Genomic DNA, 20663 nt, shown 5'->3' with positions numbered 1-20663 from the left:
AGAGGTAGTCACTAGAGGGAACAACACATACAGAGAGGTAGTCACTAGAGGGAACAACACATACAGAGAGGTAGTCACTAGAGGGAACAACACATACAGAGAGGTAGTCACTAGAGGGAACAACACATACAGAGAGGTAGTCACTAGAGGGAACAACACATACAGAGAGGTAGTCACTAGAGGGAACAACACATACAGAGAGGTAGTCACTAGAGGGAACAACACATACAGAGAGGTAGTCACTAGAGGGAACAACACATACAGAGAGGTAGTCACTAGAGGGAACAACACATACAGAGAGGGAAGAGGGAACAACACATACAGAGAGGTAGTCACTAGAGGTAACAACGCATACAGAGAGGTAGTCACTAGAGGGAACAACACATACAGAGAGGGAAGAGGGAACAACACATACAGAGAGGGAAGAGGGAACAACACATACAGAGAGGTAGTCACTAGAGGTAACAACACATACAGAGAGGTAGTCACTAGAGGGAACAACACATACAGAGAGGTAGTCACTAGAGGGAACAACACATACAGAGAGGGAAGAGGGAACAACACATACAGAGAGGTAGTCACTAGAGGTAACAACGCATACAGAGAGGTAGTCACTAGAGGGAACAACACATACAGAGAGGGAAGAGGGAACAACACATACAGAGAGGGAAGAGGGAACAACACATACAGAGAGGTAGTCACTAGAGGTAACAACACATACAGAGAGGTAGTCACTAGAGGGAACAACACATACAGAGAGGTAGTCACTAGAGGGAACAACACATACAGAGAGGTAGTCACTAGAGGGAACAACACATACAGAGAGGTAGTCACTAGAGGGAACAACACATACAGAGAGGTAGTCACTAGAGGGAACAACACATACAGAGAGGGAAGAGGGAACAACACATACAGAGAGGGAAGAGGGAACAACACATACAGAGAGGTAGTCACTAGAGGGAACAACACATACAGAGAGGTAGTCACTAGAGGTAACAACACATACAGAGAGGTAGTCACTAGAGGTAACAACACATACAGAGAGGTAGTCACTAGAGGGAACAACACATACAGAGAGGTAGTCACTAGAGGGAACAACACATACAGAGAGGTAGTCACTAGAGGGAACAACACATACAGAGAGGTAGTCACTAGAGGGAACAACACATACAGAGAGGTAGTCACTAGAGGGAACAACACATACAGAGAGGTAGTCACTAGAGGGAACAACACATACAGAGAGGTAGTCACTAGAGGGAACAACACATACAGAGAGGTAGTCACTAGAGGTAACAACACATACAGAGAGGTAGTCACTAGAGGGAACAACACATACAGAGAGGTAGTCACTAGAGGGAACAACACATACAGAGAGGTAGTCACTAGAGGGAACAACACATACAGAGAGGTAGTCACTAGAGGTAACAACACATACAGAGAGGTAGTCACTAGAGGGAACAACACATACAGAGAGGTAGTCACTAGAGGTAACAACACATACAGAGAGGTAGTCACTAGAGGGAACAACACATACAGAGAGGTAGTCACTAGAGGGAACAACACATACAGAGAGGGAAGAGGGAACAACACATACAGAGAGGTAGTCACTAGAGGGAACAACACATACAGAGAGGTAGTCACTAGAGGGAACAACACATACAGAGAGGTAGTCACTAGAGGTAACAACACATACAGAGAGGTAGTCACTAGAGGGAACAACACATACAGAGAGGTAGTCACTAGAGGGAACAACACATACAGAGAGGTAGTCACTAGAGGGAACAACACATACAGAGAGGTAGTCACTAGAGGGAACAACACATACAGAGAGGGAAGAGGGAACAACACATACAGAGAGGGAAGAGGGAACAACACATACAGAGAGGGAAGAGGGAACAACACATACAGAGAGGTAGTCACTAGAGGGAACAACACATACAGAGAGGTAGTCACTAGAGGGAACAACACATACAGAGAGGTAGTCACTAGAGGGAACAACACATACAGAGAGGTAGTCACTAGAGGGAACAACACATACAGAGAGGTAGTCACTAGAGGGAACAACACATACAGAGAGGTAGTCACTAGAGGGAACAACACATACAGAGAGGTAGTCACTAGAGGGAACAACACATACAGAGAGGTAGTCACTAGAGGGAACAACACATACAGAGAGGTAGTCACTAGAGGGAACAACACATACAGAGAGGTAGTCACTAGAGGGAACAACACATACAGAGAGGTAGTCACTAGAGGGAACAACACATACAGAGAGGTAGTCACTAGAGGGAACAACACATACAGAGAGGTAGTCACTAGAGGGAACAACACATACAGAGAGGTAGTCACTAGAGGGAACAACACATACAGAGAGGTAGTCACTAGAGGTAACAACACATACAGAGAGGGAAGAGGTAACAACACATACAGAGAGGTAGTCACTAGAGGTAACAACACATACAGAGAGGTAGTCACTAGAGGGAACAACACATACAGAGAGGTAGTCACTAGAGGGAACAACACATACAGAGAGGGAAGAGGTAACAACACATACAGAGAGGTAGTCACTAGAGGTAACAACACATACAGAGAGGTAGTCACTAGAGGGAACAACACATACAGAGAGGTAGTCACTAGAGGGAACAACACATACAGAGAGGGAAGAGGGAACAACACATACAGAGAGGTAGTCACTAGAGGGAACAACACATACAGAGAGGTAGTCACTAGAGGGAACAACACATACAGAGAGGGAAGAGGGAACAACACATACAGAGAGGTAGTCACTAGAGGTAACAACACATACAGAGAGGTAGTCACTAGAGGGAACAACACATACAGAGAGGTAGTCACTAGAGGGAACAACACATACAGAGAGGTAGTCACTAGAGGGAACAACACATACAGAGAGGTAGTCACTAGAGGGAACAACACATACAGAGAGGTAGTCACTAGAGGGAACAACACATACAGAGAGGTAGTCACTAGAGGGAACAACACATACAGAGAGGTAGTCACTAGAGGGAACAACACATACAGAGAGGTAGTCACTAGAGGGAACAACACATACAGAGAGGTAGTCACTAGAGGGAACAACACATACAGAGAGGTAGTCACTAGAGGGAACAACACATACAGAGAGGTAGTCACTAGAGGGAACAACACATACAGAGAGGTAGTCACTAGAGGGAACAACACATACAGAGAGGGAAGAGGGAACAACACATACAGAGAGGGAAGAGGGAACAACACATACAGAGAGGTAGTCACTAGAGGGAACAACACATACAGAGAGGTAGTCACTAGAGGTAACAACACATACAGAGAGGTAGTCACTAGAGGGAACAACACATACAGAGAGGTAGTCACTAGAGGTAACAACACATACAGAGAGGTAGTCACTAGAGGGAACAACACATACAGAGAGGTAGTCACTAGAGGTAACAACACATACAGAGAGGTAGTCACTAGAGGGAACAACACATACAGAGAGGTAGTCACTAGAGGGAACAACACATACAGAGAGGGAAGAGGGAACAACACATACAGAGAGGTAGTCACTAGAGGTAACAACACATACAGAGAGGTAGTCACTAGAGGGAACAACACATACAGAGAGGTAGTCACTAGAGGGAACAACACATACAGAGAGGTAGTCACTAGAGGGAACAACACATACAGAGAGGTAGTCACTAGAGGGAACAACACATACAGAGAGGGAAGAGGGAACAACACATACAGAGAGGTAGTCACTAGAGGGAACAACACATACAGAGAGGTAGTCACTAGAGGGAACAACACATACAGAGAGGTAGTCACTAGAGGGAACAACACATACAGAGAGGTAGTCACTAGAGGGAACAACACATACAGAGAGGTAGTCACTAGAGGGAACAACACATACAGAGAGGTAGTCACTAGAGGGAACAACACATACAGAGAGGTAGTCACTAGAGGGAACAACACATACAGAGAGGTAGTCACTAGAGGGAACAACACATACAGAGAGGTAGTCACTAGAGGGAACAACACATACAGAGAGGGAAGAGGTAACAACACATACAGAGAGGTAGTCACTAGAGGGAACAACACATACAGAGAGGTAGTCACTAGAGGGAACAACACATACAGAGAGGGAAGAGGGAACAAGGTACACATGGTACCACAGAAAGAAGAGGCAGACAGACAGAACAGCTGTAAAATAGAGAGCAGATAGATACTATTGTCTTACAAGGTAAAAATACCCTAGGACCCCCCCAAAACAAGGGGTCTGAAATCAAGTCCACTTTGGTCGTTAGCTGCCCTTGGATAGTCACAGATAATTAAGCTCAGCGCTTTTTATGATGAGCAGATTAGTGCCTCTGTTACTGGGCCTTTACCTGGCCTGATACTGCTCCCTGATTGGCTGGCTGGGGGAAATGGGCAAAGCTGATGGGAAGTGCCCTCAGTTGGATCACAATGCTCCAGTAGTGGCATGAAGAGCAGAGAGAGAGGAAAGGAGGGAGGTAGGGGAGAAGGGGAGAGAGAGAGAGGGGAGAGAGAGGGGAGGAGATTGAGAGAGGGAGGGAAGGAGAGAGAGAGAGGGAGGGAGGTAGGGAGGGAGGGGGAGAGAGAGAGGGGAAGAGAAAGGGGAGGAGATCGAGAGAGGGAGGAAAGGAGAGAGAGGGGGAAGGGAGGGATGAAGGGAGGGTAAGAGGGGGAAGGAGAGAGAGAGGGGGGAGGGAGGGAGGGAGGGGGAGAGAGAGAGGGGAAGAGAGAGGGGAGGAGATCGAGAGAGGGAGGAAAGGAGAGAGAGGGGGGAGGGAGGGAGGAAGGGAGGGGGAGAGGGGGAAGGAGAGACAGAGGGGGAGGGAGGGAGGGAGGAAGGGAGGGGGAGAGGGGGAAGGAGAGAGGGGAGGAGATCGAGAAAGGGAGGGAGGAAAGGAGGGAGGGAGGGAGGAAGGGAGGGAGGGGGAGAGGGGGAAGGAGGGGGAGAGGGAGGTGAAGGTAGAGAGAGGGGGGGAGGGAGGGAGGGGGAGAGGGGGAAGGAGAGAGTGAGGGAGGTGAAGGTAGAGAGAGACAGAGCACGCTCCAGTAGTGGCATACAGAGCAGATAAGAGGGGAAAGGTCAAGAGGGAGAGAAGGGAGAAAGGGAGGAAGGGAGAGAGAGAGGTAGGGGGAAGGAGAGAGAGAGGTAAGGGAAAGGGGAGAGAGAAAGGGGGACAGTGTCTGGCTGAGCACAAACCTGGCTGCCTACCTACCTTGTGACCCGACCAGGAAGTCCTGAGAGAGTCCAAACCCATTGACATTTCTGTTCATATTAGCCCCGATGCAGATGAGTGGGATTAGAAGGTGTTTTAACGGACATTTTAACCCCTTTTCTGAAGCTTCTCACAGGGGACCTGGCTGAAACAGAACAGTTTCACAGCTCCAATGGTGCATATCGTCACCCTCCCAGAAACAGTCACGTCATTACGGCTCAGATTCAAGTGTTTTAAATCACAGAGGATCTTTTTATTTCCAAGTATTAATATTTCTCAACTAAGTTAAGGACAGCACATAGGCCTGCTGCATGTAGACATCACTCTTTATGGGACAATCAAATGAAAGAAATGGATAGATACATTACAGAAACAGATAAATACAGCCTGTCTAGGTTTCAGACATAATTAACTTGATCTCATTTCCAAACGATCAAACAGTGGGATTATTCTATTAAATTGGGAGTAAATAAGGCATTTCTTCTCAATTAGCCCCTGCTAGATCTGTTATGGTCTGTTTAAAATGTTTACCAGCCAAGGTCTGTACTAACAGTGAACCAATTCAGTCTGAACACATTACCAAGACAACAAGGAGAACTCGCTTTTCATGAGCAATCTGCGGACAAATACGGCAATTACAGAAAGGCCCAGCTACCTACCACTTCACTTATTATCCATATACAGACTAATCTGTGCTTCAGGAATGGGAATATGAGAGAGAGACACAGACAGAGACAGAGGGAGAGAGAGACGGAGACAGAGGGAGAGAGAGACGGAGACAGAGGGAGAGAGAGACGGAGAGAGGGAGAGAGAGACGGAGAGAGGGAGAGAGAGACAGACAGAGGGAGAGAGAGACAGACAGACAGAGGGAGAGAGAGACAGACAGACAGAGGGAGAGAGAGACAGACAGACAGAGGGAGAGAGAGACAGACAGACAGAGGGAGAGAGAGACAGACAGAGGGAGAGAGAGACAGACAGAGGGAGAGAGAGACAGACAGAGGGAGAGAGACAGACAGAGGGAGACAGACAGACAGAGGGAGACAGACAGACAGAGGGAGACAGACAGACAGAGGGAGACAGACAGACAGAGGGAGACAGACAGACAGAGGGAGACAGACAGACAGAGGGAGAGAGACAGAGACAGACAGAGGGAGGGAGAGAGAGGGAGAGAGACAGACAGAGGGAGACAGACAGACAGAGGGAGAGAGACAGACAGAGGGAGAGAGAGGGAGACTCTCACAGCCAGAAACACATTATTATGCATTTCTTCATTATTAAATTGGGGGATGAAACCCTAGATGAGGTCATCTCGTTGACCACATCATCTGATGATAAATAATAGACCCTTAGTCTGCCCTTATTAGCATCCCTCCTCACGACGACTGCATCCAGCCTGGGATGAATGGCTCTCTGATTGGCTCGTCAGCCAGTTTAATGTCAATAGTAAATTGGAAGCCTTGTTAACCTAGTTGGGGACAGGATTACGGGGAGAGACAGTAAGCAGCCAGTCATGTAAAAATGAATGTCTATCAGGGTCTAATGTGTGTGTGTGAGAGAGAGATTTTTAAAATGCAGGGCATCACAGGGAATGGCTGGCTCCTATCAGAGGGATAAAGATGGCTGTGGGATGGAGGGAAAGACCTCACCAAGAGGGAAGGACCAGCTAGTTAACTAACAGATTAAACAGACCTCACCAAGAGGGAAGGACCAGCTAGTTAACTAACAGATTAAACAGACCTCACCAAGAGGGAAGGATCAGCTAGTTAACTAACAGATTAAACAGACCTCACCAAAAGGGAAGGACCAGCTAGGTAACTAACAGATTAAACAGACCTCACCAAGAGGGAAGGACCAGCTAGTTAACTAACAGATTAAACAGACCTCACCAAGAGGGAAGGATCAGCTAGTTAACTAACAGATTAAACAGACCTCACCAAAAGGGAAGGACCAGCTAGTTAACTAACAGATTAAACAGACCTCACCAAGAGGGAATGACCAGCTAGTTAACTAACAGATTAAACAGACCTCACCAAGAGGGAAGGACCAGCTAGTTAACTAACAGATTAAACAGACCTCACCAAGAGGGAAGGACCAGCTAGTTAACTAACAGATTAAACAGACCTCACCAAGAGGGAAGGACCAGCTAGGTAACTAACAGATTAAACAGACCTCACCAAGAGGGAAGGATCAGCTAGTTAACTAACAGATTAAACAGACCTCACCAAGAGGGAAGGATCAGCTAGTTAACTAACAGATTAAACAGACCTCACCAAGAGGGAAGGACCAGCTAGTTAACTAACAGATTAAACAGACCTCACCAAGAGGGAAGGACCAGCTAGTTAACTAACAGATTAAACAGACCTCACCAAGAGGGAAGGACCAGCTAGTTAACTAACAGATTAAACAGACCTCACCAAGAGGGAAGGACCAGCTAGTTAACTAACAGATTAAACAGACCTCACCAAGAGGGAAGGACCAGCTAGTTAACTAACAGATTAAACAGACCTCACCAAAAGGGAAGGACCAGCTAGGTAACTAACAGATTAAACAGACCTCACCAAGAGGGAAGGACCAGCTAGTTAACTAACAGATTAAACAGACCTCACCAAGAGGGAAGGACCAGCTAGTTAACTAACAGATTAAACAGACCTCACCAAGAGGGAAGGACCAGCTAGTTAACTAACAGATTAAACAGACCTCACCAAGAGGGAAGGATCAGCTAGTTAACTAACAGATTAAACAGACCTCACCAAAAGGGAAGGACCAGCTAGGTAACTAACAGATTAAACAGACCTCACCAAAAGGGAAGGACCAGCTAGTTAACTAACAGATAAAATGGACCTCACCAAGACCCAGGCCATCTACAGCTCTTCGTCTGGGACAGCACTCACAGGCAGCACACACAAAAGCTGACGCACACACACTCTAAAGTGTGCACACACACATCCAAGCAAATGCACACAGACACCGAGGAGAGCCCCAGCACACCTCTACCCTGGGGGATAATTATCCTGTGTGGGCCCCTGTCCCCTCTGGTCCCTGGGGCCCAATCCCACCGCTTTCTGGAGGGTGGGCCTCACCCCCCCACACCTGCACCCCGGTCCAGATTAAAAGCCCTGTCTGGTCTAATTTGAAATCTGTTACCACTGCCCTTTCTTAGGAGAACAAGACTAATCTATTCCCATAAAGGCTCTGTTCTCTCTCCCCTCCGTGAGACACGCTGGGCCTTCTGTTGAATTATTACTAGCTGGACATTTGTCATGAGGCGTGCTGATGTTAAGTGTGTCGTAGGGCTGGGCGCTGAGGGGCTGGGCGCTGAGGAGCTGGTCGTGTGTCTGTGGAATGATGGCGTGCCTGAGATGGCTGGCTGTTCCCCTCTCCTCTTTTCTCTCGTTCCCTCCATCCTTCAGCTGTCTAATTAACCTCTATGGGCTACGTAACAGCCACTTGCAGCCTGTGGCGCGATTTTCAAAATCTTAAAAATCCTATTACTTCAATTTCTCAAACATATGACTACTTTACAGCTATTTAAAGACAAGACTCTCGTTAATCTAACCACACTGTCCGATTTCAAAAAGGCTTTACAACGAAAGCAAAACATTAGATTATGTCAGCAGAGTACCAAGCCAGAAATAATCAGACACCCATTTTTCAAGCCAGCATATAATGTCACCAAAACCCAGAAGACAGCTAAATGCAGCACTCACCTTTGATGATCTTCATCAGATGACAACCCTAGGACATTATGTTATACAATACATGCATGTTTTGTTCAATCAAGTTCATATTTATATAAAAAACCTGCTTTTTACATTAGCATGTGACGTTCAGAACTAGCATACCCCCCGCAAACTTCCGGGGAATTCGCTAACATTTTACTAAATTACTCAAGATAAACGTTCACAAAAAGCATAACAATTATTTTAAGAATTATAGATACATTACTCCTCTATGCACTCGATATGTCCGATTTTAAAATAGCTTTTTGGTGAAAGCACATTTTGCAATATTCTAAGTACATAGCCCAGGCATCACGGGCTCGCTATTTAGACACCCGGCAAGTTTAGCACTCACCATAATCATATTTACTATTATAAAAGTTTGATTACCTTTTGTTGTCTTCGTCAGAATGCACTCCCAGGACTTCTACTTCAATAACAAATGTTGGTTTGGTCCAAAATAATCCATCGTTATATCCGAATAGCGGCGTTTTGTTCGTGCGTTCCAGACACTATCCGAAATGGTAAAGAAGTGTCGCGCGCATGGCGCAATTCGTGACAATAAAATTCTAAATATTCCATTACCGTACTTCGAAGCATGTCAACCGCTGTTTAAAATCAATTTTTACGCCATTTTTCTCGTAGAAAAGCGATAATATTCCGACAGGGAATCTCCTTTTCGGCAAACAGAGGAAAAAAATCACAAAGGCGGGGGCGGTCGGGTCATGCGCATAAGGCCAGAGTCCCTTGATCGGCCACTTGAGAAAGGCGATAATGTGTTTCAGCCTGGGGCTGGAATGACGACATTCTGTTTTTTCCCGGGCTCTGAGCGCCTATGGACGACGTGGGAAGTGTCACGTTAGAGCAGAGATCCTTAGTAAAAGATAGAGATGGAAAAGAAGTTCAAGAAATGGTCAGACAGGCCACTTCCTGTAAAGGAATCTCTCAGGTTTTGACCTGCCATTTGAGTTCTGTTATACTCACAGACACCATTCAAACAGTTTTAGAAACTTTAGGGTGTTTTCTATCCATATGTAATAAGTATATGCATATTCTAGTTACTGGGTAGGAGTGGTAACCAGATTAAATCGGGTATGTTTTTTATCCAGCCGTGTCAATACTGCCCCCTAGCCCTAACAGGTTTTAAGGTGAGGCCTCCTAGCATCCACTCCCCCTTCCCTTTCCCATTATTGTCAACCACCAATTACTCCCCCCTCCCCGCCCACATCACAAAGCTAGGTGACCAGTCAGTCTATCCAACACTTCAATCCTTTCAGTTACCCTCTCCAGTCCAACTGTAGACTGAAACAAACACATTGACCCCAACAGTCAGAGGGTGACACTAACAAAGGTCAACTGTAGACTGAAACAAACACATTGACCCCAACAGTCAGAGGGTGAAACTAACAAAGGTCAACTGTAGACTGAAACAAACACATTAACCCCAACAGTCAGAGGGTGAAACTAACAAAGGTCAACTGTAGACTGAAACACATTGACCCCAACAGTCAGAGGGTGAAACTATCAAAGGTCAACTGTAGACTGAAACAAACACATTGACCCCAACAGTCAGAGGGTGAAACTAACAAAGGTCAACTGTAGACTGAAACAAACACATTGACCCCAATAGTCAGAGGGTGACACTATCAAAGGTCAACTGCGAGCAGGAGGATGGGACGTGCAAAGGCGTGTTGATGCACTGGTCAAGATGATCAGCCGCCATGACAGGCTGCCAAACATCAGCGTGGCACAAGCACGTGTGTTTGCGTGACGGCGACATGGCCGCCAAAGGAACGCCACGATCCCACTAAGTCACCGGCAGGCTGGATTAGAGGAGCTGTCACTCCTGCTGGCTCAGGCCTGCTAATGCCTCCCGTCAAACAGGCAGCTAACGGCCCTCCAGACCCACGGCCCTGGCCTCTGGGCCCTGGCCTCTGGGCCCTGGCCTCTGGGCCCTGGCCTCTGGGCCCTGGCCTCTGGGCCCTGGCCTCTGGCCTCTGGGCCCTGGCCTCTGGCCTCTGGGCCCTGGCCTCTGGCCTCTGGGCCCTGGCCTCTGGGCCCTGGTGTGGTGTCCATGGCAGCCATCACATCATTAACACAATGAGACAGTTGCTTGATGATAATGAGTTAGTGGTGCCACACCAGCACAGCGGTGCCAGGCCTACGGGGTACTACTGTCGTAGGCATTGTTCCCAGTTTCAGCAGCCCTTTACCCAGCCCTCAGCACTGAAACACTGGCCATCAGATGGTTCCCCGGGCCAGACCGAACACAGCCTACCAGGAGCTGTAGCCATCAGAGGTGATGATGGTTAACTGCAGGCAGCGAGAGGTTCAAGTGAACGTTTAGAGAAGGTTGATGTTTTGTGGGGGCCTTTTGCCACATTGTGTCCAGGGAACTATAGGGGACAGCAGCCTATGGCTACAGCAGAGTAGTGCTGGCTGGCACCCTGGAGTCAGGCACCCTGGATTCAGACACACTGCACTGGGTTCACCATCACATTCATCTCTTCTGACTATTCTGGCAGCCTTCTCAAAACACTCCCTTATTTCACTATTTACAACATACACTATAGCATCTCTCCAGTCCCTGCATTTGACAAGTACATCATGGACAGAGAGTCCTGGCCCCAGTGACTGACAGGCAGACAGAGACAGGCAGACAGAGACAGGCAGACAGAGACAGGCAGACAGAGACAGGCAGACAGAGACAGGCAGGCAGACAGACACAGGCAGACAGACACAGGCAGACAGAGACAGGCAGACAGAGAAGCTTGGAGAGGGAGGAGGGCTGAGTAAAGCTCATTGGTCTGAAGAGAGAGAGAGCAGGACAACAGCAGGGGAGGTCTATCATGTCACATATCTGATCTGTATGGAGGCTACAGCGAGCGGCGCTAAGCTACGTGTGATCTCTCCAAAGATGGTTCCTCCCTCCGCTCCAAACGGGACAGAGCAGAGAGAAGAGGAGGAAAAATCCAACCCTCCATCTCTTTCTCTCTCTCCCTCCAACCCTCCATCTCTTTCTCTCTCTCCCTCCAACCCTCCATCTCTTTCTCTCTCTCCCTCCAACCCTCCATCTCTTTCTCTCTCTCCCTCCAACCCTCCATCTCTTTCTCTCTCCCTCCAACCCTCCATCTCTTTCTCTCTCTCCCTCCAACCCGCCATCTCTTTCTCTCTCTCCCTCCAACCCTCCATCTCTTTCTCTCTCTCCCTCCAACCCGCCATCTCTTTCTCTCTCTCCCTCCAACCCGCCATCTCTTTCTCTCTCCCTCCAACCCTCCATCTCTTTCTCCCTCTCCCTCCAACCCTCCATCTCTTTCTCTCTCTCCCTCCAACCCGCCATCTCTTTCTCTCTCTCCCTCCAACCCTCCATCTCTTTCTCTCTCTCCCTCCAACCCTCCATCTCTTTCTCTCTCTCCCTCCAACCCTCCATCTCTCTCTCTCTCCCTCCAACCCTCCATCTCTTTCTCTCTCCCTCCAACCCTCCATCTCTTTCTCTCTCTCCCTCCAACCCGCCATCTCTTTCTCTCTCTCCCTCCAACCCTCCATCTCTTTCTCTCTCTCCCTCCAACCCGCCATCTCTTTCTCTCTCTCCCTCCAACCCTCCATCTCTTTCTCTCTCTCCCTCCAACCCTCCATCTCTTTCTCTCTCTCCCTCCAACCCTCCATCTCTTTCTCTCTCTCCCTCCAACCCGCCATCTCTTTCTCTCTCTCCCTCCAACCCTCCATCTCTTTCTCCCTCTCCCTCCAACCCTCCATCTCTTTCTCTCTCTCCCTCCAACCCGCCATCTCTTTCTCTCTCTCCCGCCAACCCTCCATCTCTTTCTCTCTCCCTCCAACCCTCCATCTCTTTCTCTCTCTCCCTCCAACCCGCCATCTCTTTCTCTCTCTCCCTCCAACCCGCCATCTCTTTCTCTCTCTCCCTCCAACCCTCCATCTCTTTCTCCCTCCAACCCTCCCTCTCTATCCATGCCTCCTTCACCCCTCAAACAGGACCTAACACTAATGCCCCCATCTCTCCCTCCCTTGCTTCCCCCTCCCCCAAACAGAACAGGACCTAATTGGAAGGCGAGAGAAAGGGAGAGGGACCAGACCATGACAGGCGGGAGGTCAGTGTAATTGCTGCTGGCCATATTTAACATTAAGATAATCAGTCCATTAATTACCCTCTGGATCATTAAATCAGTCACTTGCTAAATGACATTTCTGCATCTATTACTCAGTGGAGAGACTACGAGGCCCGGGAGAGACCACGAGGCCCGGGAGACCGGGAGAGACCACGAGGCCCGGGAGAGACCACGAGGCCTGGGAGACCACGAGGCCTGGGAGACCACGAGGCACGGGAGAGACCACGAGGCCCGGGAGAGACCACGAGGCCCGGGAGAGACCACGAGGCCCGGGAGAGACCACGAGGCCTGGGAGACCACGAGGCACGGGAGAGACCAAGAGGCCAGGGAGAGACCACGAGGCACGGGAGAGACCACGAGGCCCGGGAGAGACTATCCAGATGGATTCAGATTCAGCCACCAGCCAAAGCCTGGACTGGGTGCTACTGGCCTTCTATACCGAGCTAGTATCTACTGACCTTTCCTCCACATCTACCATACAAGGCTTTTACTGACACCAGTTAGCTATAGAAATATGAGCAACATATTGTAGAACCCTCAGGATCCCCCCCTTTAGGCAATACAAATGAAATGCATACAATCCAACATGAGATACTTTAATCCAACAAACTCAGATCTGTCTTCGTGTCGTGGTTCACGTAGTGAAGATTTGAGGGATAACCAGTTTAATTTAACATGCATCAAGTATTAATATACACATATCAAGTACATGATCAACTCATCATACGATGTGACTTATCTCATAAACATCCCAGAGACAGGTCTGTACACATCCTGTCACAGACCATGGACACTCAGCACTCCATTAAGCTGCAGGAACACCTTGCTGCATGTGAGCTGCATTGGTGTACAGTAGGGGGATGTAGTGAACACTGAACAGCCACTTAAGGAATGGCAGAGTAAGTACTATCCTATCGATAGGCAGCGACGACGGGAGACAAATGTCTGGCGAGCTCTGCCACGCCGAGCGTCCCGGGTTAATTGAGATAATATTGACCCCTTCTGTAATCTGTTCCCCTGCTCGCGTCACCCGACGGGGATACATGCCTCCCAAATACACAAATAAATAGGTACATGAATAACAATAAATGCATTAGCCGACAGAGAGGGGAGAGAGAGGGAGACGCGTGTGTGTGTGTGTGCATGCTTGGTGTGTGTAAAAGGGAAACTGGTGGATCCATAGCTAGAGATGTTTGGTGTAGGGGCCAGTAATTAAAAGGTGCTTGTGGTGAGTAATGAGAACAGGAGGAAAATGGGAAGTCGATATTTATGCAGCCAGCAGTCAGCTCTAATTTGTTATGATGGCTGGTGCTGGAACATGGGCTTGGCTGCCAATAATTGTGTGTGTGTGTGTGTGTGTGTGTGTGTGTGTGTGTGTGTGTGTGTGTGTGTGTGTGTGTGTGTGTGCTGATAATTACACCGCCCAGCAGACGTTAGTGCAGAGGGGCTGGGGCCAGTGAGAGTGCAAGCCACAGACATTAACACTGATACCATGTTAAACATCACTGATTACTCCGTACTCACTTCCCCCTCTCTCTAATTGCTAACTCTTGCCTACTGTCCACCTCTGCTGCCAATATCATTACAATGTCCCTGTCACTGTCACCGCTGCTGGCCTCAGTTTCCATCACTACTACTGTCCCCATCCATATTCCTCAGTATTGCAGTCCTGAACAAACAGATGGCTGCTTACTCCAGTTTGGAGATTAGTTTGAAACAACCCAACAATGTTTTATATTTTTTATACCTTTATTTAACTAGGCAGGTCAGTTAGGAACAAATTCTTATTTACAATGACATCCTACCAGGGAACAGTGGGTTAACTGCCTTGTTCAGGGGCAGAACGACAGATTTTTACCTCGTCAGCTCGGGGATTCAATCCAGCAACCTTTCAGTTACTAGTCCCACGCTCTAACCACTAGGCAACCTGCTGGTTACTAGTCCCACGCTCTAACCACTAGGCTACCTGCCGCCCCAATAATGCAAAACACGCTAGAGCTCAACAAATCCAGAATATTATTTTACCAGCGCAGTGGGAATTTGAAACTACACGTTAAGAATCTAAATGTAGTGCGTAGTGATTTTCAGGAAGAATCTCTGGAAAAGAAAGAGAGAGGCAGAGAAAGAGAGAGGCAGAGAGAGAGAGAGCAGGCAGAGAGAGAGAGAGCGAGCAGAGAGAGAGAGAGCGAGCAGAGAGAGAGCAGAGAGAGAGCAGAGAGAGAGAGAGAGAGCAGAGAGAGAGAGAGAGAGCAGAGAGAGAGAGAGCGAGCAGAGAGAGAGAGAGAGAGCGAGCAGAGAGAGAGCAGAGAGAGAGCAGAGAGAGAGCAGAGAGAGAGCAGAGAGAGAGCAGAGAGAGAGCAGAGAGAGAGAGAGCAGAGAGAGAGAGAGCGAGCAGAGAGAGAGAGAGAGAGAGAGCAGAGAGAGAGCAGAGAGAGAGCAGAGAGAGAGCAGAGAGAGAGCAGAGAGAGAGCAGAGAGAGAGCAGAGAGAGAGCAGAGAGAGAGCAGAGAGAGAGAGCGAGCAGAGAGAGAGCAGAGAGAGAGCAGAGAGAGAGAGCGAGCAGAGAGAGAGAGAGAGAGAGAGCGAGCAGAGAGAGCGAGCAGAGAGAGAGAGAGCGAGCAGAGAGAGAGCAGAGAGAGAGCAGAGAGAGAGCAGAGAGAGAGCAGAGAGAGAGCAGAGAGAGAGCAGAGCAGAGAGAGAGAGAGCGAGCAGAGAGAGAGAGAGAGAGAGAGAGAGAGCGAGCAGAGAGAGAGCGAGCAGAAAGGAGAGGAAACAGACAGAGACAAAAAGACTGGAGTGCTCCCCTACCTGGTGGCGTCGGGTGCTGGTTTGAGGCGTCCCTGTGCGTTGCCCTCCCACACGTCATTGGCCAGCTCGTTGCCTATAGAGGTCATGACCTTGAGGAGCTCCAGGGGCCACTCATCCAGGTCCAGGGACCGAACACGAGATAGGTGGGTCCCCAGGTTCCTGTGGATCCCTGAACACTCGATACAGATCAACGCTCCCAGGTTCAGACTGGCCCAGTCGGGGTCTGGGAAACACAGACAGAAAGAGGACACATTTTAGATACTTCATTTCAATCCACAAAACATATTTACAAAATGATTCAAAACGTCATAGAAAAATGGACACAATCATAAAATGTATTATTGATTTTTATAACTAGATAATAAAATCAATCAATCAATCAATACCATATTACTGAAGGATCAGATGGGAGGTGAAGGAGACAGAACAAGTATTACTGAAGGATCAGGTGGGAGGTGAAGGAGACAGAACAGGTATTACTGAAGGATCAGATGGGAGGTGAAGGAGACAGAACAGGTATTACTGAAGGATCAGATGGGAGGTGAAGGAGACAGAACAGGTATTACTGAAGGATCAGATGGGAGGTGAAGGAGACAGAACAAGTATTACTGAAGGATCAGGTGGGAGGTGAAGGAGACAGAACAGGTATTACTGAAGGATCAGGTGGGAGGTGAAGGAGACAGAACAGGTATTACTGAAGGATCAGGTGGGAGGTGAAGGAGACAGAACAGGTATTACTGAAGGATCAGATGGGAGGTGAAGGAGACAGAACAGGTATTACTGAAGGATCAGATGGGAGGTGAAGGAGACAGAACAAGTATTACTGAAGGATCAGGTGGGAGGTGAAGGAGACAGAACAGGTATTACTGAAGGATCAGGTGGGAGGTGAAGGAGACAGAACAGGTATTACTGAAGGATCAGGTGGGAGGTGAAGGAGACAGAACAGGTATTACTGAAGGATCAGGTGGGAGGTGAAGGAGACAGAACAAGTATTACTGAAGGATCAGGTGGGAGGTGAAGGAGACAGAACAGGTATTACTGAAGGATCAGATGGGAGGTGAAGGAGACAGAACAGGTATTACTGAAGGATCAGATGGGAGGTGAAGGAGACAGAACAGGTATTACTGAAGGATCAGATGGGAGGTGAAGGAGACAGAACAGGTATTACTGAAGGATCAGGTGGGAGGTGAAGGAGACAGAACAGGTATTACTGAAGGATCAGATGGGAGGTGAAGGAGACAGAACAAGTATTACTGAAGGATCAGGTGGGAGGTGAAGGAGACAGAACAAGTATTACTGAAGGATCAGATGGGAGGTGAAGGAGACAGAACAGGTATTACTGAAGGATCAGATGGGAGGTGAAGGAGACAGAACAGGTATTACTGAAGGATCAGGTGGGAGGTGAAGGAGACAGAACAGGTATTACTGAAGGATCAGATGGGAGGTGAAGGAGACAGAACAGGTATTACTGAAGGATCAGGTGGGAGGTGAAGGAGACAGAACAGGTATTACTGAAGGATCAGGTGGGAGGTGAAGGAGACAGAACAGGTATTACTGAAGGATCAGATGGGAGGTGAAGGAGACAGAACAAGTATTACTGAAGGATCAGATGGGAGGTGAAGGAGACAGAACAGGTATTACTGAAGGATCAGGTGGGAGGTGAAGGAGACAGAACAGGTATTACTGAAGGATCAGGTGGGAGGTGAAGGAGACAGAACAGGTATTACTGAAGGATCAGATGGGAGGTGAAGGAGACAGAACAAGTATTACTGAAGGATCAGGTGGGAGGTGAAGGAGACAGAACAGGTATTACTGAAGGATCGGATGGGAGGTGAAGGAGACAGAACAGGTATTACTGAAGGATCAGATGGGAGGTGAAGGAGACAGAACAAGTATTACTGAAGGATCAGGTGGGAGGTGAAGGAGACAGAACAGGTATTACTGAAGGATCAGATGGGAGGTGAAGGAGACAGAACAGGTATTACTGAAGGATCAGATGGGAGGTGAAGGAGACAGAACAGGTATTACTGAAGGATCAGGTGGGAGGTGAAGGAGACAGAACAGGTATTACTGAAGGATCAGATGGGAGGTGAAGGAGACAGAACAGGTATTACTGAAGGATCAGATGGGAGGTACACTGTTGTTAGCTATCAGAGGTAAAATAGATCGTTATAACTCACTCTGGGCCTCACAGTCCACACAGCGAGAGTTCCCTCTTAGGCTCCTGACATTCTGTAAGGCCATGGCCTCAGACTGGCTGGTCAGACGTGACTGTAGGAAAACAATCCAACTACCATTGTTATGGATGGCTATAACAGCAGACACAGTCACCTAGACACACACACCACGTTCATCACACAACTCATTTACATTTGTTTCCATCAAACATAAGCAAGAGAATGTGTGTGTGTGTGTGAGAGAGAACAAATAACACAACAAACAGAATGAAGGTGGTGTGGAGACATCAAAAGGTATTCTACAGTGCAAATGTTCCTCTGAGGCCTGGGGCGTCAACAGAACAGATGAGGCTGGCCTGGTCCACTACGCTGTGGGAGGGAAATGGCACTGCTACGGCTAGATTACACTTACAGTAATTGCCATTTGTAATTATTTGAGCGTGTTTGGGGGTTGAGCAAGTGTGTGTGTGTGGGAATGAGTGTGTGTGTGCGTGAATAGGCCTATAGGAGAGTGTGTGTGTGTGTGTGTGTATAGGCCTATAGGAGAGTGTGTGTGTGTGTGTGTATAGGCCTATAGGAGAGTGTGTGTGTGTGTGTGTGTGGGAATGAGTGTGTGTGCGTGAATAGGCCTATAGGAGAGTGTGTGTGTGTGTGTGTGTGTATAGGCCTATAGGAGAGTGTGTGTGTGTGTGTGTGTGTGTGTGTGTGTGTGTGTGTGTGTGTGTGTATAGGCCTATAGGAGAGTGAGTGTGTGTGTGTGTGTGTGTGTGTGTGTGTGTGTGTGTGTGTGTGTGTGTGTGTGTGTGTGTGTGTGTATAGGCCTATAGGAGAGTGTGTGTGTGTGTGTGTGGGAATGAGTGTGTGTGCGTGAATAGGCCTATAGGAGAGTGTGTGTGTGTGGGAATGAGTGTGTGTGTATGTGTGTATAGGCCTATAGGAGTGTGTGTGTGTGTGTGTGTGTGTGTGGGAATGAGTGTGTGTGTGTGTGTGTATAGGCCTATAGGAGAGAGTGTGTGTGTGTGTGTGTGTGTGTGGGAATGAGTGTGTGTGCGTGTATAGGCCTATAGGAGAGTGTGTGTGTGTGGGAATGAGTGTGTGTGTGTGTGTGTGTGTGTGTATAGCCCTATAGGGGAGTGTGTGTGTGTGTGTATAGGCCTATAGGAGAGTGTGTGTGTGTGTGGGAATGAGTGTGTGTGCGTGTATAGGCCTATAGGAGAGTGTGTGTGTGTGTGTGTGTGTGTGTGTGTGGGAATGAGTGTGTGTGCGTGTATAGGCCTATAGGAGAGTGTGTGTGTGTGTGTGTGTATAGGCCTATAGGAGAGTGTGTGTGTGTGTGTGTGTGTGTGTGCGTGTATAGGCCTATAGGAGAGTGTGTATACAACGCTAATTCCAACCGTTCCTATTAAAACACTTGTTGAGGTGCATGGATGTATAGTCAAATAAAATGTTATTTATCACTTACACGTGTTTAGCAGATGTTATTGTGAGTGTAGTGAAATGCTTGTGCTTCTAGCTCCGACAGTGCAGCAATAACTAACAGTTTCACAACATACACCCAAAATACACTTAAATCTAAGTAAGGAATGGATTAAGAAACTGTTATATGTCAGAGCGGCATTGGACTAAGATACAGTGGCATAGTATAGAATATGTATATACATATGAGATGGGTGATGCAATATTTACACACAATTAAAGTGACTAAGATACCGTATAATAGTATAGAATACAGTATATAGATATGAGATGGGTGATGCAATATTTATAAACAATTAAAGTGACTAAGATACCGTAGAATAGTATAGAGTACAGTTTACACATATGAGATGAGTAATGCTAGATAAGGAAACATTATTAAAGTGGCTAGTGATCCATTTCTAAAAGTGTCCAGTGATTCCTAATCTATGTCTATAGGCAGCCACCTCTGATGTGCTAGTGATGGCTGTTGAGATAGAAACTGTTATAGTCTGGTATAGTATTGTAATAATGTAGTACAGTATTGTAATAGTGTGGTATAGCATATATAATGAGAACAGTAGTGGTCCCAGAACAAAGCCTTGAGGAACACCAAAATGGAGGAATAGTGTGGTATAATACTGTAATACCATCCAGGACCTCAAAGACTCCAGTCACCCAAGTCATAGGCTGTTCTCTCTGCTGCAAGTCTGGGACCAAAAGGCTCCTGAACAGCTTCTACCCCCAAGCAATAAAACTGCTGAACAGGTAATCAACTGACTACCTGGACTATTTACATTGACCCCCTTTGTTTGTTTTTTACTGGCATTCTGGCACTGGCTCTATGCGCACACACACACACACACACACACACACACACACACACACACACACACACACACACACACACACACACACACACACACCGCTGCTACTCTGTGTATGATCTATCCTGATTGCGTAGTCACTTTTACCCCTACGTACATGTACATATTACCTCCACTACCTGGTGCCCCTGCATGTTGACTCAGTACTGGTACTCCATGTACACAGCCTCATTATTGTTATGTTATTGTGCTACTATTTCATGTTTTGCCATCTTTTTTTTACTTTTAACTTAGCATTGTTGGGAAAAGGAAGC

At 47.6% G+C, this 20663-nt stretch overlaps 1 protein-coding gene across 8 annotated transcripts in view; it reads right to left on the bottom strand.

Moving 5' to 3' along the window:
* LOC106575459 (arf-GAP with GTPase, ANK repeat and PH domain-containing protein 1) overlaps window positions 1-20663 on the bottom strand; it is a 281459-nt gene that overhangs the window by 16254 nt on the left and 244542 nt on the right. For all 8 annotated transcript variants that reach the window (XM_045698088.2, XM_045698090.2, XM_045698084.2 and 5 more), the window contains 2 exons: window positions 18071-18161; window positions 15891-16113 (listed from right to left, as the gene is read on the bottom strand). In XM_045698088.2, the coding sequence (XP_045554044.1) occupies window positions 15891-16113; window positions 18071-18161 (314 nt within the window). The remainder of the gene's footprint in view (window positions 1-15890; window positions 16114-18070; window positions 18162-20663) is intronic.

This window comes from Salmo salar, chromosome 16 (genome assembly GCF_965601325.2).
Source record: "Salmo salar chromosome 16, fSalSal1, whole genome shotgun sequence".
Taxonomy (NCBI): Eukaryota; Metazoa; Chordata; class Actinopteri; order Salmoniformes; family Salmonidae; genus Salmo; species Salmo salar.
Note: the sequence above shows the minus strand (reverse complement) of the source record. Positions and strands in the feature narration are given on the sequence as shown.